We start from the raw sequence: 19,211 nt of genomic DNA, 5'->3' as shown, positions 1-19,211 counted from the left end.
CATTAAAGATGGTATTGGTAGATACTCTTTTGGTTTCCTTTTCCAACGGGGCAAAGAAAGGTGGAGTCACATTGAGGTCCCACGGCTTGAATTTAGCAAATAAAAAGTGATTGTCTTAGAACTCAACTCAAAATAATCGAAGTGTGTTTCAAGTTAATAAAAAGAAGAAGAAAAAATGGAGGTGCAGCAATGGTCCAGGCTCAGATTCTCCTTCAGGAGTGCAACCATGGTGGTGTGTTTCCTCAACGTGATAACTGTGATATTCTTGCTTCATAATTTTCTCACCTCTGCCTACACCCGCAACAAATTCTCCTACGCCAATTCGTACTCAGGCTAGTCCCTTCTGTCTATTTTTTTTCTCTTTCTTGTGGAAATTTGTACCCTTCCAGTTGAATTGGGTATTGGGTATTTGCTGATTTCGTTGATCATGTCCTAAAGTTGAGTTTTTTTGGGAAAAAATTGTAGCTTTTTGTGTGATTGATTGGATTAAGGGGAAAGGGGGTGGTGTGAGTTTTGTTGTTTTTATGATTTTTGAATTTTTTTTTATAGACTGTGATTTGGAGCATTCTTAAAAATTTATGAATTTTTGTATCTGGTGATTCTTAGGCCATAGAATTGTGAGTTTGAGTCGTTATGGTTGTGTGATGTACTGGTGTTTAAAATCAGATGATGGATTTCTTGGCCAGTGGTTAAGGGCTGAATGTTTGAACATGTGGTTAGTGTCTGAATTCTGTGAGATGTTGGATTTGAACCGTTGCATGTTATGAGAGAGAAAGTCACAAAACCAAGTTTAGTGGATTCCATAAAATAATAATTTGTGTTGCTGTAGTAAGATAAAAAGTGAGACAAAAACATTACATCATAGAATGCGGGTTCAGATTAGTGGTATCTGATGACAAAAACAATGTTACTGAAGGATCATAAGGATACAAAGAAAACAAAAGCATCTTTCAAGAGCAAAATGAAAACATTTCAGTTTTGAACTTTTGAGCAAAAAACAGTTATCTACTTTTGAAATACCTATAATAGACTGGTAGGGATGTGAAGTATTTGTTAAATTTGCTTGAATCATCTGTTCCTAATTTTAGTTTTGAAATTTTTAATTGCAGCTCAAGTCAGTTACATTAAGGAATCTGAAGAGATTCGACTTGCCATGCTACCTGTGGAGCTGATAAAAAGAGTGAGTTTGGAATTAGTTTTGTTCACTATATTTGTTATTACTATGGTTGTTGCACATTAACGATGTTGAAGATGCCAATAGTATAACTTTCAGAGGGACATACAATAAAACAATCCTTGCATTTTTTTTTTCTGGCAAGCAGTGATGTTTGTACATTGGGGAATGTATACCTGAAGTCCATCCAGCAAATACTGCTAATCATGCGTGTAAATGTAGTTAATTTTGTTTCACTTGCAGTTAATTATTATTAAGCATTTCAATGACTTCATAATATTATTAACCACTTGTGGCTTGTGGGGCAAGGTTAACTACTATTAGACTTTTCGGTGACCTCATGACACTGTTAATCACTGTTGACGCAATTACATTCCTTTATTCTTAACACTTGTGAAACAAAGTTAATATATTTACATATATAGTTAACCGTGTGTGAAAGACAATAACCTTTTGACATTATTAATTACTTGTAAATCAAAGTTAACCGTCATTAAATATTTCAATAATATTGTGACACTCCTAATCATTCATCATGACTCTCCAAACCATTTATAAAATAAAATTAAACATACTTATAATATAATTGGTCATGTTTTTAGGTGGAATCGGGGTGAATAAGATGTGAATGGATGTTTTCCTTTCTGACAATTTGATAGTCTATTTTAGAAGTTCTGGAATAAATCTCGAACTTTGTTGTGGTTTTCAGTTCACTCTCCAGTTGGAAAACTAGGAGGAGGTCATCTCTCATATTATTCACAAACAAAGCCTTTTTCCCCTACCAATTTTTCTATTCATTAGTCACTTGAAAGTTTTGTCTCTGTCTTTGCATCTCCAATGTTAACACGAATTAAGATATAGTTTCTTAAACTCATTTTCTTCGACAATGCTCAAGTTTTTATTGTTTCAGCCAAATCGGTCTTTTTGTCATTTTATTTTCTCTTTTCGTTTTTGTGATCATACAGCAATGAGACTTGATTCCAGTCCACTCACTTCATCGCTCTCTGTTGTGTAAATCTGTGTTTTTCCTAAACATAGTTTCGAAGAGTAATATAAATTGTAAACTTTTAGTTCTTCAATGGGTCATATTAATACATGCAGCCATCAGTGATATGCTTCATCATGTTCATTATAGTCAGATACTCATTCAGTCATTTACTTAAAATTGCCCTGACTCTAATATTTAAAAGTTAGAGATCAAGGTAGCTGGCCTGGGTTAAGTATTGGAGTTGGTAAGTGAAAATCAAGTATAATTAAGCCTTGTTTCTTCAACACGGCTACATATGTGCACCTAATAATCACTTCCCCTTCCTTGAAATTCTTCTTCTTCTTCTTCATGTCTGGCCTTGAATTACTTTGAAAAGTTGGTAGTCCCAATATCCTGACAACCTATCAGTATGCTGCTTACTTTTCCACTGCAATCATATCTGTACAGAGTGTGAGCTCTAGGCATAAACATGCATTTTTCTATAAATCTGAGTGTCTTCCTTTTAGGTGAGGGAGATTGAGCAGGAAGTATACACTGAACCAGAAACAGCCCAGAAGAAAGACACGAAGCAGACTGCTGCTGTTGATCTGTCTAAAAGGTTAAAGGATTTTCATTCCTTGAATGATGCTTCCAGCTTGAAAGGTGCTTCTCTTTTCTCCTGACAAACCTATAAACCTATCTCAATCATAACTTCTTTTGTGTGCAAATACACTAGAAACTCAGTAAATGTGCATGTTTATTTCCCTATTGTCACTTGTCAGAAAAATAATTTATTCGTGAAGTTTTCCAGGGAGTATTACTTTATAATTTTTTTCAATACTGTTATGTTTGGAATTTCGGATTATCATAGGATCCTTCATTGACACCTTTCTGACACGGACATGATTTGAGTTCAAGGATGTTAAAACTATAAGAAATGGAGACTTATTGAGCTGAAACTATGTGTTTCTGTGACAACATGAGTGTTTTTATCATATTGAGAAAACGAAATCAATATGACAAATAGAAGAGTTATGGTATCATCTAATAATAAAAGTATGATACGAGAATAAATAAAAAACATTCCTAATAATTCATATATAATTTGGATATTCTTGATTCTAAAAGATTATAAAGGATATTCTTGATTATAAAATATTTGTGTCTTATTTTTATAATTATAACACTCCTCCTCAAGTTGGAGTATATATGTCATATGTGATCAACTTGCTGCAAATATGATTGATCCTTGGTCTTCTTAGAGACTTGCTGAATATGTTTGCTGGCTATTCACTAGAGTTGACAAATTTAGTAGTGATGTTTCCATACTCCTGCTTTTCTCTTTTTAAGTGTTAATCTACCTCAATATGTTTGGTCCTCTCATAAAAGAGATACTAATGTTGTCTTGTCACATATAATGTGCATTTGAACTTTTTTTTTTTTAAATATAAGCTCTTTGAGGGGTTCTTTTAGCCATATGAGCTCACAAGTGATTAATGCCATTGCCCTATATTCTTCTTTTGTATTTGATCTTGCCACAAATTTTGTTTCTTGCTTTTCCACAATATTAAATTACCATCAACAAGAAAACAATAACCTGAAGTAAAGTGTCTATCGCTTGGTGACCCTACCTAGTCAGTGTTAGAATACCCAACAATTTGAGTATTTTTCTTATTTTCATAAATAAGGCTTTTGCCAAAAACATTCTTAATATAATTTAGGATTCGTATGATTGCATCCCAATGGTCTTGATAAGGAGAGTTTAAGATTGACTAAGTACGCTCATTGCAAAAGCAATATTAGGACGAGTCATAGCGAGGTAATTGTGCTTACCAACTAACCATTTATATCTCCTAGGGTCAAAATAACATTCTCCTTGGTCAGGTACAATGTTTGTCCACAAACTTAACATTTAAAATCTCTATTTCTTCTAAAATGTCTATGACCAAAAAACTAGAGTGTGCAACTTCTATACCAATGAAATACCTTAAGTGTCCAAGATTTTTTGTTTGTAATTGTTGAGCAAGATATTGTTTTAGGTGGATAATACCCTCCTTATCACTAGCTATGATAACAATGTCATCCACATATATGATGAGGTACATATATCCTTGGGGAGAATGTTGGTAAAATAGAGAATGGTCAACATCACTTCATATAATTCCAAACTACTAGATAATAGTTCGAAAATGCTGAAACCATGCATAAGGTGATTGCTTGGGGCCATAAAGGGACATTTCATATCAAAGAACTCCCTTGAGCAACAAATCCATGAGGTTGCTCCATGTAGATTTTCTCATATATCAACATGTAGAAATGCATTCATATTGTCAAGTTGAAACTAAGTCCACTGGCAAATAGCCACAATAGAGAAGATAGGTCACATAATGTCACTTTGGCAACACGAGAGAAGTCAGTATAATCTTGTCCATATATTTTGAGTATCCTTTGGAAACCAGATAAGTGTTATAGTGATTAATTTTACCATCAAGTTCTGTTTTACAATCACTTAGTCCCAACAATTGAATTTTCAGCTAGTGGAGGAATCAACTCCTAGGTACCACTATTTTGAAGGACACACATCTCATCAATCATTGCTTGTTGCTACACTGGTGAGATAAAAAATTACATGGAGACTAATGAACTGGAACAAAAGATAATGAGGACAAACAATGTGTAGTGGAAAGTTGATGATAACTGGGGTTAATATAGTGGGGAGAAGGGTTATGGTTAGAATGCATATTTTTTTTGAATGGCAATAGGCCATTCATTTTTAGAAGAGATTGGATCCGATATGGGAGATAGTGTTGGGTAAGGATCAAACATGACTTCCACTATATCATTATTTGTTGAAGATGAGTCCTGTATTGGAATGATAATAGGCCGTGGGCAAGGAAGATTGACAAAGGTGGGAAAGTGACTACACTACATATATCCTGATTAGAAGGAACAAGGGTATAATATAGGACAAACTCAAAGAAAGAGACATCAATAGAAATAAAATACCAAGTTTAGGAGAGAAATGACAAAAAAAAAATGAGCAGAGTTCAAGAGGGGGATGAATTGAACATAGCACAAGATTAAGGTTTTCAAAATTTAAAACACGCTAATCAAACATTCCTTAAATCGATCAGTTCAAGAAACAAGTTTTGAACATGATATTTAAGATGATATAACAATTTCTTTATATTCAGAAACAATGATTTAGGATTTAAAGCATGCAAATAGTATAGGGAAAGAAGAATAACACAAGAGTTTTATACTAGTTCACTTTCAAAAGAAAATTACATCCAATTGCTCAATCACGTTGATCAAAGCTTATCCACTACATTTAAGTTTTTACATGCACTCTACAAGAAAAACAAGAAGAAAAAAATACAAAAACTTGATTCAAGATCACTAAACACTTGTGAAACCCCTTCACAAGAAAATCTTGATCACCTTGATTAGGAAAACTTACAACAACAACAACAACAACAACAAAAATTTCAGAATAAAGATTGGAACAAGTTAGATGCAACACATATGATGTTTGCTCACACTTAGAGCAAGAACCAAGGTGATCCACTCTGTAGTAGAATTGAACAATGCTTAGATCTTGATATTTCATAGTTTTTCAAAAGAGGAACTAATCAGTAGACTTTTCTTGCTCTAAGAGATTTTTAATTCTGATAGATTTTTTTGTTGATTCAACATGGTTCATGTATTTAACCACAGAAAACTGTTTAGAATAGCAATTATAGTATAACCAATTGAAATTACTTACCCCTTATTAAAAAACATTAAAACATTTTTTAAACCATTTTAAAACCATATTTATCAAGATTCAAGATCAAACATTAGCATATATCAATTTACTCAAACACCTCTAAGATAAGAAAAACAACAATGACTCAATCTTCACTAAGCACTTTGCATCTTCATCGACCACTTTGTTGAAAGAAGTTGGAAGCATCAAATTAAACCTTCTAGCTTCAACGAGAAACATTGATACCCCTTTTGAGAATGATGATATCCTAGAAAGAAATATTTGAATATAGAGGAGAAAGTTTATCTTGATTAGGTGTGAGGTTATGTATGAAACATGTAGAACCAAAAACACATGGAGGAACTTATAGATGGGAATGAGGAAAAAGGACTAAGTGAGATTCCTGATCAATAAGGACAAATGATGACATCCAACTAATGAGATAACATGTGGTTAAGACGACATCCCCTTTAAAATAGTGTGTTTGTCAAGATCTTCTTTAAAGTATGTGAGTCTGCTCTTTTAAACGTGTAGATGATCTTCTTGAGCATCCAATGACCTTTGAAGTTGTCTGTTGAGATTGTGGTTGTCTAATGCTTCACACGTTTGTTGCTTCTTGGGGAGTCATCTAACGCTTTAAGCAAGTTGTGTAGTCTTGTGTTGTATGACGATACTTCGCAAGACTTATAATGCGCCTTCTAGTCGTGGATCATCTAATGTCTCCTTACAAGACGTCTAGCAAATGATAAGTAGTTCAAGGTTATACTCAAACCTATGGTATTGACTATGAAGAAACCTTTACAACAATGGCAAAATTAAACTATTAGAATCCTAATCCCTCTTGTTGCAAACCTTAATGGCGTTGCATCAAATGAATGTGAAGAATTCTTCCTAAATAGAAATTTGGAGGAAGTTTATATGAAGCTCCAACTTTGAAGGAAAACATAAATCTGGCATTGGGTGCAAGTTGAAGAAGTCCTTGTATGGACCAAAATAGTCCCCTAGAGCACGGTTCACTAAATTTAACTTTGTTATAATACAGGATTTGAGGGAAAACAGAAATCTGGCACTATGTGCAAGTTGAAGAAGTCCGTGTATGGACTAAAATAGTATCCTAGAGCAGCTATTGGTATGAAAATTAATCTACCTATCTCTCAGTAGACCAGCCATTACTCATAGTTGAAGTGCAGCGAGTCAATTTATGTATTATTCTACCAAGAGACATGATGCTGTTAACCAAATTCTTCCCTACCTAAAGGGGACTCCTCCAAATGGTCTACTGTTCCAAAGGATTGGGCAGTTTCTATGAAAGATACAAATTCAACTACAGGATATTGCATAAAAGTGTGTTGTGACATGGAGAAGTAAGAAGCATGTTGCAAGGAGTAATTAAGAAACATACTGTTGTTGCAAGGAGTAGTGCAGAAGCAGAATTTAGAGGAATTGCTCAATTTGTCTGAACTTATTTGAATAAGTAGGTTACTAAGAGACCTATTCATTCCACTTGAAGCCCCTATGAAGTTTTACAGAGTCACAAGAAGCTAGTATGTTCACAAAATTGCTGAAGTCACAATTTAATTTAAATGTTTACAAGCTGGGAATGATTGACATCTATCCACCAGCCTGAGAGTGTTGTATTTAGTGTAAATGGTGCTGAAATTAAGGAATTATAATATGGATTTTGTTTAAATAGTTCTGAAATCAAGGGGATTATGATAATCCCAAGAAAATAAACATTGATTGGCTATAATTATTAGGAGAATATTGTCTACCTATTTATAGGATCTGATTTGTAACTAAAGTTTAGGGGTTTATTACTTTTTATATTTCCTAGTTTTTAGCTAACATAAACCCATCTGTATATAAAGTAGATTGGTTTCAGAGTGAAGAAACACAGTATCTCTAAACCTTTTGTTTAAAAAATCATTCCAACAAAATTTATACTGGCATTGGAATTAATTCCCTTTGATGATTTGTGTTTTCAGCTTTAGAAGAATGGAGAAAGAGGAAGATGGAGAGGGCCAGGCAAAGAGAATTGGAGAAAAATGGAACAACTTCTCATGCTTGACTTCATATATTTTCTGATATGAAAGTTTGACACGCTGATTTAAATACATAATGGGACAACTGTAGTCATTAGTGTACACTGTATAGCATCTTAAAAATTTCCATACATAGCTTATGTTATAAAGTGCATCTTTCTTACAAACCTAATCTGTGATTGGTAGTTTGATCTACCATTACTCATCTACTTTTGTTCTCTTTATATTTCAAAAATTAGAAATAAATAATTTACCCCATGTCTTGATCTTGTTTGATTGAATCATGTTTTCACTGTTAATATACTATGTATTCTGATTATTCATTTCTCTGTTCATTTTCTTCTGCTCTCATTTATCTCTTTAATCTTTAATCCATTTTATATTTCCTTGTACAATTTATTCTTGTTTTTCCTTTTTATTTTTTTTGGAATTTCGCAGGATCACCATGTGTTTTACATGCTTCCACCATTTTTATTTGTTCTCCCATGCTTCTTGAGTTCTCGAACATCTTTTGTGTTTATCAATATCCTCTCATCCTTCCAAGGTAATGTAAGTAAGGATGAAAAAAAGCTTGTTGAAAATAGAGAAGAGAAAGAAAAAAATAAATACAGAAGCTTGAAAAAGAAAAAAAAAATTCCAAAAGAGATTGATGAGAGGAAGACTCAAAGCTTTAGAAGAAGAAATAAAAATAAAAATTGTAAAAATCTTAAATCATATAATATTTTTTAATTTTCTTGGAATATTTTACTATCAAGAGTAATCAAAGAAGACAAGTTAAATGGTTTTGGATGTAGAAGAGTCATGAAAAGTTTTAAGCAACACATGTCATTTTCATGTGTGTAGTGATTGACTTTACATGTGTTTTAACACATCATGCTCTTTCAAAGAACTACTTCATAAATTTAAGGAACTTTCTATGTGCTTTTCCTAATTTCAAAAAATTACCATATGGTAATCTAATTTAAAAGTTAACTTAAAAGTTAATTGTATGATTATGAGAGTTAACTTTAGATTAGTGTTTCATTTCTTTTAATTTCTCTTTTCTTTTTCGTAGGACGATGTTGATACCTATATTAGGAGGTTTCTCCTACTTGTAAAATTACTTTTGAAGATTTAATGAAATTTTTATTTTGTGAATTAACTTTGAGAGTCTTAAGAATTCTCTACTATTGGTTTGATTCTTTTCTTAAGAGTTTTTTTTCAAGTGACGAATATTTTTATATTTATCCTTTGTTATCCATCACAAAGGTGTTATGTTCTTCTCCATTTCTAATTCTGAATTCATTTTCTATTTCATTTTACAACTTGTTCTCATTTTCCTTTTAATAGTGTTAAGTGTGCAAAGCTTCTATTGTTGATGACTTCCTTCCATGGAATTTTAATTCCTCACACCTTCAAGATCAAGATTCTTCCAATCTTTCAAAGTTCACATCACAAGGATTGCATAAAAGAATTTGAAAGAAAAGTGAGAAAAAAATTTATATATGTGTGTGAAGAAGGAATAATGAATGGAAAGAGAAAATATGTTTACATATTTGAGTTTTGTAAATATAAGATTTGTTTAGACTAGTTACTTTACATAAGTTAAAATGTATAAACTATTTTTAGAAGTTCTCTCACATAATTTTTAAAAAATTTATTTTTAACATGGATGTAAATTAATTTTAAATAGGGATGGCAATGCAGGACGGGATATGCGAGCTGACCCGCAGACCACTAGCAAAAAGCGTGGGACGGACTCAATAATTCAACCCGTTGACCCGTTTAAGCCCGTCTTACATAATCCACAACCTGCACAGGCCAACAGCGAGGTGGGGTGGACTGGCTCGCTAACCTGCATAAAAAAATGCAAAGTTGTGTTCTGTATGTTGTGTGCTATGGCAATGCGAGCTGGCCCGCCTGGCATAAGCCCTCCCTGCGTTTGGCCCGTAAAATGCGGGTTGGGCTGTCTCACTGCACATAAGAAGTGCAGACTCATTTCACTGACCCGCCCCGCATAAGAGGTAACCTGTGGGCCTACAAGCCAACCCGCATAAATAAAATATTTTTTGTTTCAAAAATTAAAATTTCATTAATTATAAAAAAATTTATTCCTAATATTGAAAAATTATTAAAATTTTACTCTTGTTTCAATTCATTCAATTAAGATAAAAATATAAATTCAAGTATGAGGGTTGTTAGAATGTTTGATTAAAAATAATTAGAGTTTTGATTTGCATCTATTTTTTCTATATGTGTATGTAAATGTATAAGAATATCTTATCAAAGTTTTTCCTTTTCTGACCGGTGTTTGGATCCCATGGTTTGTATGTATTCGATTAAACATAAATGATTTATTTAGGTTGGTCAGACTGTATTTGTTATAGTAGGAAGTTAGTGACAAACTTCTGGAATGAGAGGTTGTTCGTTTCTGTGCGATTTTATACGTAGGTTGGATCACCCTAAAGTGATTCTTATTTTTTTTTTTTATTGTTCATAAAAAAAACTAACTCCTTTAAATGATTAATTTAATTTTTTATTAAATTTTTTTAATAAAAAATCAAATTAAACCTATTCATCAACATTCATATAAGAATATTTATTTTGATACAGAACCTTGTGAATAAACAATTACAGAAAATATCAATAAATTATCATACTACAAAATCTCATCAAAATGTTATAGTATATTTCATTAATTGATTTGTGGTTTTTTCGGGATATCAATTTTGTAAAATTTCTGGACCTTTTGGTTGCTCTGTTTTGAGGAAGGTTGGTTTGTTTTGAGAAAATAGATACGTCCATATTATTCTCTTAGATACAACGGGGTGGATGTTTTCTTCCCTGCAGGTTTAGTTTTTTTTTATTAACAATAAAAAATAAATAAATAAGAATTACTTTAGAGGTGATCCAACCAAACTATGTACAAAATCGCACAGAATAATTATTAAATATTGTAATTCAAAAATTGTAAATACAAAAGTATTTTAAAAAATATTATATGAAAATTAATGGCTATGTTAATTATGTAAATTATTATTTGTAACAAACATATATATGCAGCATAGGCCATTGTGGAGAATAGTAGAAATAAGGATATAAACTTATATGCAGCAGAGGACATTGTGTACAATAGTGGAAATAAGGATATAATCATATCTACAGCAGAGAACATTGTGTAGAATAGTGGAAATAAGGATAAGGAACACGTGGGAAACATGGAAAAAAAGATGTGTGAGCCAAAATAACTAATTTTAAGCCGACAAATTTTGAGTGGTCAAGCATTAGTATTTAAGATAGATAGTACAGAGTGAGAAGAAGGGGAAAAAAGACACTGAATTTTGTCTCTGTTATCTGAAGTTTGAGCACACTTAAATCAATTCAGTGAAATGAGTCCGTAATCCTTGTACGGGGCGGGTCAGTCCGCATTGTCACCCCCTAATTTTAAAGTTATGATTAAGTTAATTTCATTTGTTTTATAAAACTCATATTACACATCACTATGAACTCTAACATCCGAGTTAAGCTGACATCTCAAATTTCAATAATCATATGCCATCACATGAAACATACCATAAATCTAGTAAAGAAAAAAGAGAACAAATAAATATGGGAGAAAATTAATTTTGTTTTTTTATTTATAATTTTATCTTCTAGAAATTGTGATGGAGAAAATAATGCTGAGGATGTAAAGACAAACATAAAATGGTAGGTTAAGGTGAGTATGATGGGTATGTACGCCTACCCAAGCTTGTGGCAAGCTTGTTCCAAATGCAGACTATCATATCATATCCTTCACATTCAGTCAAAAAGTTTTCTAAAATGGAGAAAAGGGTTCTGTATTTGGATTGAGTCAAAGTAAAGCAAGAGTACTTGGTTGAATTAGGGTTGTAAAACCAAATCAGTTAAGTGCAGAGTGAGTAAAGAAGGAAAAAAAATGTGGGAAGTGTAATAAATTAGTAACTTACTTTCCAAGTGATATCATTATTGGCCAAATAAAGCTGGCATCACAAAAACTGGTAGGCAATAACAATGGTTAACAACATCTACTATACTCAAACTCATCCCATCAAAAACACAAATTAGTTTGGTTTGCACCACCATCTTTTATGTCCTAAAGTTATTGATGTTGATTGTGTTAGTGGGTGTCTCAAAGTTCCACCATCAAATTTATCATATGAAAGATTTGTAATTATTAGTCATTTAACAGAAATATTTAACACAATGAAAAAACTAAAATAAATCATTTTTAAATTGAAAAAAATAGTAAAATTAAGGTAACAAAATAAACTTATTTCAAATTTAAAACAATAAACTACCAGAAAATTATGAAATAGAAATCAATATTAGATACCAAAAATAGTTATTTGCTATAGTAACTAAATTAGAGATTATTTTAGAAACTAAAATAAAATTAGTTTCTAAATTAATTTCTATTATTGTTAAATAGTTTACAAATTAGTATCTAATTAACTACCAAGGTTTTAATTACCAATTATTTAGATTCTAAATTTGGTAGCAAAAATCTTGGTCGCTAATTAGATACCAATTTAGAAACCATTTAACAATAATATAAATTAATTTAGAAACCAAATTTTTTTTTAGTCTCTAAAATGGTCTCCAATTTAGTCACTGTATCAACTAATTATTTTTTATCTCTCAAATTAGTTTCTATTTCATGATTTTCTTGTAGTGGTAGTAGTAGAAACTCACCATATTGATTGTCATTTAAAAAATTTCTTCACTTTCATAATTAACATCTGCGTCACTTTTCCCGTAATCAACATAGTGCTGAAACGCTACTCAAATTTCTGCGTCTTAGAAGCTTCGTAGAGAACATTGTCCGTGTTTACTTAGTAAACTAGAAGAGATTGTATAAACCTTGTATATGTCGAAAGACGTTATCCTTCTGTCTAGTGAACAACCATGTGATATGTTAATCATGTTCAAATAATTTATTCATTTATTCAGAAGTGTCTTGTTGGTAAAAACTACTCGATTATTAGTCAACAACGACTGTTGTTCAAAAAATATTCTTAAATGGATTAGTCAATAGTGAATACGTTTCAAAAGAAATACTCAGTTTTAGTCAGGAGTAGTTGTATGTCAAAGAATACTCATTTTAATCAATAGTGACTACATTTTGAAAGAATACTCGATTTTAGTGTGTCAAAGAATACTTGTTTTAATCAACAATGACTGTGTTTCAAATAATACTCGATTTTAGTTAGGGGGATTATGTGTCAAAGAATACTCGTCTTGGCTATGAGTGATTGTGTTTCAAAGAATACTAGAAGGGATTAGTTAGAGGTTACTACATTCCCAAAGAATACTCAAAGGGGGTAGTCAGGAGTGACTACGTTTCCAAAGAATATTGTATAGGTTAGTCAAGAGTGATTACAACCTAAAAAAACACTCAACGAGTTAGTTCCGAATGACTAAGATTCAAAACAATACTTGTTTGTAACTTTGTAGCAATAGTCAGTCTACTTAAAGAAATTCAATATGTTGATTGAAAACTAAACTTAGTCTATTTATCAGACGAATTAATATAAATATATATTGTGTATTTGTTTTTCTCCCTTTACTCTTTATTTTGTATATTATTATTAATATTTGCATTAATTTTGAGAAGAAAAATTATTGTGAAAATTAATTTTAAAACATTTTATATTCTTAAATATGTTAAGTTATAAAGTTACATCTATATTATATATTATTGTACAAGTAATCACCATCAGACAATATTTAGAAAGATTTTAAGAAAATATTAAAACTCAATCCAACTCTCTTTATGATATTATTGCATTATTATTGGGATCTTTTACTTGTTTAAATAAACATTAGAAAACTTAGCTTGATCTAAACAAATCTTAAAACACCAAGATTAATTCCGGCATGATATGAAATAATATCTTGTGAAACAAAAGTGAAGGTGAAGAAGCACAAGTGAAAGAAATCCGAAATCTATGTGTATGATATTCCATTAAGAAAATCTGGAATGTGGATACAATCATATAATTAACATCTGCGTCACTTTTATCGTAATCAGCTAAAAGATATCTAAAACATTTAATTATTGGCTTCACGCACTTTAGTGACAATCCAACTCAACATAAATATCAATCTAAATTTTAGTGCCTTTTCTCCTGTGCTCTAGTTTATCATCGAATAACTCACAAATTACTCATCCAAATATCCAATTAAAATAACATTTTTAAACTTCATTTCATTAAAAATTATGCTGTAAAGGAAAAATACTACTGAAAATATATTTTAAATATTAATATATATTAACAATATTAGCATTAGAGTGAGTTTGCAGGGTGTTTAAATAAAATACACAAAATTAAAATAATTTGACAATTTTTTACAATTGATCTTACACATTAATTTTTAAAACATATTTTCATTAATAATTTGAATGTCACTTATGCTGATCATAAATAAATAAACTCTTATAATTTGTGGTAATAAAAGTGCAGAGAAGATATTATAAAATAAAAGTGAAATGAATTTTCTAGAAACACCACGATGCCAGAACATCACTCTATATCCATGTTAAACAATTTAAGCCGAAAGACAAAATTAGTTTAATTTAAAAGTCGAAAGATGACCCCACAACATCCTAAAACCTTCATCATAATCTACTTTGAAAAGACACCCAAAACCACCAAAACTCATAAATATAAATATTATTATGAACAACATAAGAAATCACATATGATCCTCTCTCACCTTTTCTTTTAAATTAATTAATATATATATGTTAAACTACTTGTTTTAATAGAACTGGTATACATATGTAATAGCAGTGCTTTTGAAAACCGTTTAAATTTTAAATTAGAATAAAAATTTGGATTAATCATAGTTAATTTGGTTGTATAGTTTTACTTTAGTTCTTTACTAATTAATTAATACTGCACACGGATTACTTGTCGAATCTACCAGATGTAGTTATAAAAATTAATGAAATAAAAGGAAATAAATAAGAGATTAAGAACATGATTGTATTTGCACTGGTAATCTTATGTAGTTGAACATGATTGTTTAAAATAATGTTTAGGGTTTAGAAAGAGTGTGTTCAAAACTATTTGATATTGAAATTTCATTTTCGGACTGACATTTTGAGTTTAAAAGTGTATATAACTGATAAGTTAATTGAAGTTAGAAAGATAAATTTTAGATCAAATTAAAAATTTATAATGTTTGAATTAAATTTTAAAAGTTATAATATAAACCACATTTTCAATATATAAAATTGCATAATTCACCATTATGACATTTTTTCCTTTGCCCAATTAAAGATTTTGTTCTTTAAAGTTGTCTTCTACGAAATTTTTCGTCTTAGATTGGTGCTTAAAACTACAAATAGGTATGTTCTCGATTAAAAAAAGGGTTTTAAGACGAAAGGGATGCGAGATAGAATTTTTTTTAGAAGAGTTAGCTTTTGAAGTAGTTGGATGAGGTAAGACTTAGTTATTTGGTTTTGCTAGTGATGACTTTTTACGGCAAGTGCACCGCGTTTGTCAAAAGTAATAATTGTCCCTAAGGACGGATATCGATCCCACAAGGAACAGTGAATTATCGAGTACAATAATCGCTAAATATAAAAACAGAACAATTAAAAGAGTTTTGAATTAATTGTGTTGGCACTGATCAATAGGAAAACAAACAAAGAATTAATTGTTTCAATTGGAAAAATAAGGATTAGTTTCATCTCTCTCACTCTCAAGTATTTTGATTAGCATGTCAATATTAAGTTCTTGGATTGAAATTGATGTCCGTATAAAAATCATTTATATCGATTCCTCGCATATAAAATTCTTAAGAATGTCCCCTAACGTCCGAACCCTAAAAATACCTCCCGGTGAGATTTAAGATTCTCAATTTGTCACGTAAAATTAAAAGTAAAACAACAATACCAATAATCAATCAAGAACTGAATATTATTATATAAAATATCACCTCAATACATAAGAGTTTGAGCAGATTACTCCCAATCCCAAAGGGTAGAATTAGCCATGCATACTTCTATCACCTTCCATTCTCCCAATTGGGTTACAATTCACTCTATGGTGTTTTCCTCTCAATCTGGCACGCTAAGGTTGAGCCTCTAGCCCTCTATTTATCCTAGTTTTCTAGGGTTAGGTTGTTTCCTATGTCGCGCTAATGGGCTAAATGATAAAACATAAAAAAAGCCCAATCTTTCTTTGCATCTTTTTCCATTCTGGACCTTCTATCTTTATTTTTTAGCTCAAATCATTCATCTTTAATCCAAATCTTCAATCTTCCTTATAAATCTGCAATTAACACCAAATTTGAGAATAAAATACTCTTATTCAAATAAAGATCATAAAAAATGTAAAAATGTATAAATTCATAAATTAGGAATTATTTTATATGTAAATTAGCAATAAATCCTCATAAGTGCCTATATTTTAATATGAAATATTACTGAAATTAGACACTTATCAGCTAGTAATAGCATCTAGAAGTTTTATATGAAATATGTTTTGTTCGGAGAGTGAAGTGTTTGCTTATATATTTTGTATAAAAGGTTTGATCACCTCTTAAGTGAATCACATTTATTTTATTTTTTTATTAATAAAAAAATTGGTTCATAAAATATATACCTTAATTTAATATAAATGATGAAAATAATCTCACAAACACTGTTTTCATATGATGATTCAAATAGAGTTGAATTTAATGCCTATCTCTTCTGTCTTTTCTGTTTTATTGTATTATTTTATAATAAAAAAATAAAATAAAATATTTTTTAACGTATATTTAGGTATTTTCAAGCATGGAGTTCGAAGCATTGTAAAAAAATATCAACCATGAAAAGTAACAACATAATATATATATATATATATATATATATATATATATATATATATATTCAATTTTAGCTTTTGTTATGAAGGGTGAAAGAAATTTTTCTCAATTTTCTCATATGCATGTTGGAATTTTATGTATGGAATGATGAGATTTTTGGTATCACTCATATAACTTCAGCGGTTAACTTGTGTGAAATGAATGGTGCTGTAAGTAATTTTTTAAGATAATTAATATGATACGTTTTATTGATCTCTGTTATTTTTTTAGTACATAACTTGTCTTTTTATAATAAAGTTGGAAATATTTTTAAAACACTTGTCATTTATTCATAAAAAAAAGCAGAATATATATATATATATATTAAGTTGGGAATTACACGTTGATAATGCAGTTTAGACCTTATATTATATTAGAAGATTTAATCTCACTTTTGGCACATCACCTTAAGACAGTATTATAAAAAGTACTTAGGATTCCTTTAGGAGATTTCCTTATACATGAGACAAAAAAAAAAGGTTAAAAGGATCGCCAAAGCAACAATAACAAAAGAGGGCCAAAAAGAAAAGAAAAAAAAAACTTCATAATTCACAAACTATACACTGATCAATAAAATGCACATCTTCGAGGAAAAACACTTTAATAAAATGATGTTTTCAATTAAAACAGGGAAAGAAGAAGAAAAGTTAAACATTGTGTTGTGAGTGCATGAAAGATCTTAGATTTTGTATAAATAAACAATGTGTTAGTTTATGATTATAAGATGAAGGAGTTTTGATGGGTGGAGCATTGGAGGAGCACTATCTTTGGAAAAACATGATGAGAAGAGAACAGGTGTGAGCTTAGATGACGTCGAAGGCATGATAGGGTTAATATTAAAATGGTGAGAATAGTGAAAATGGTATCCAACAATATTATAGTTTAATGAAGTTTTAGATATTATAGTGTTCTTCAGAAGTAACCAAATCCAACAGCTGGGGAAATGTCATTAGTTGTCTTGTTTTAAAAATGGGCACCACTATATTTTATGTTTCATGCTTTGGATTATGCCTCCTTAGTTTCTTCTTTTGTGACCAGGTGCAATGACCCTATTTTACAGCTGTCCTCACCCAACCAAATCTTTCTTTCATTCTTGGCATCAACCTTAGTCATGTAATCTGTTTTCTCTTCCATCCTTACTCATGTCACCTAATTGCATAACACATTCTTCAATTTTCAAATATGCTTTTTTTTATTTATTTAAAGAGAATGATACATGCTCTCTAGTATACCACATGTGATTTATGATATGAAAAAAAAAATGTTTTTGTAATTTCATTAAAAAAAACTAAAATTTTCAACAAAGAAATAAGGAAGTTGTGGAGTGATACGAGTTGATATATTATATCAGTTGTTTTTTATTAAATAAAAAAATTTACATTACATTCTTCAACTTTTCTACACTCTCCTAACACCTAATTAAATATATATATATATATACCTTTTTTTATGACCATTCATTTTACATCATTATATTTTTAAATAAAATATCATATAATTAATATTGAGGGTATTTATGTATGACCACTTTGTTAAAATGGCAAGTTTTTACATTATTCATTGGTCTCTACTTCTAACCCTCTTTTTGGCATAAAATTTTGCCCTAGAAACAGAATAAGGGGTGCTTTTGTTACCTTTCAATTAAATTTAGTATTTTATTTAATCGTAATATTGATATAAAGTAATTATAGTTGGAAATCATGAGTAAAAAGGAGAATTTTGAGTGTGCAATTAAAAAATATTTTTATTGTGATATAATTTATTCCATAACACTACAAGAAAATCATGAAATAAAAATCGATTTTAGAAGAAAAAAAAATAATTAATTGCTATAGTGATTAGATTAAATACTATTTTAAAAACTAAAAAAAATAATTTCTAAATTATTTTTTATTATTGTTAAATAGTTTCTAAATTGGTATCTAATTAGCTACCAAGATTTTTGCTACCAAATTTAGAATCTAAATAATTGGTAGTTAAAACATTGGTAGTTAATTAAATATCAATTTAAAAACTATTTAAAAATAATATAAAATAATTTAGAAACCAAAAAATTGTTTAGTCTCTAAAATGGTTTCTAATTTAGTCACTATAGCAACTAATTATTTTTGTCTTTAAAATTGGTTTCTATTTCATGATTTTTTTTAATGTAAAAGAAATAGCATTAAAAAAAAGTCTTGTATTTTATTTTAGAATCTATGCAGTAAATTTTTTTATCAAATCTTAATCCGTATTATGAAGTTAAAATTAAATATAATGGAATAACAAATAAATAAGTTTGTTGTAATTATTATCCAAAAGACATAAAAGAGTGTGATGGTATTTTGGTGATTTGGTACTTGATGGAGAAGCGTGCAACATTTTGAGTGTGAGTTGGTCTCTATGGTTTAAACATGTTCTTAAAAAAGTGTTACCCGTAGT

General features: G+C 30.1%; 1 protein-coding gene across 1 annotated transcript; it reads left to right on the top strand.

The window, feature by feature from the left end:
* Position 1: 1 nt before the first annotated feature.
* On the top strand, positions 2 to 8,189 carry LOC137830372 (uncharacterized). The gene is made up of 4 exons (XM_068637664.1): positions 2 to 332; positions 1,110 to 1,180; positions 2,669 to 2,804; positions 7,875 to 8,189. Exons 1-4 carry the CDS (start codon positions 176 to 178, stop codon positions 7,955 to 7,957), a joined length of 447 nt encoding a protein of 148 aa, XP_068493765.1. The 5' UTR covers positions 2 to 175; the 3' UTR covers positions 7,958 to 8,189.
* Positions 8,190 to 19,211: the final 11,022 nt, after the last annotated feature.

Source organism: Phaseolus vulgaris, chromosome 7, assembly GCF_051622355.1.
Source record: "Phaseolus vulgaris cultivar YP4 chromosome 7, ASM5162235v1, whole genome shotgun sequence".
Lineage (NCBI taxonomy): Eukaryota > Viridiplantae > Streptophyta > Magnoliopsida > Fabales > Fabaceae > Phaseolus > Phaseolus vulgaris.
The sequence above is the reverse complement of the archived record's forward strand: the minus strand, read 5'-3'. Positions and strand labels throughout refer to the sequence as shown.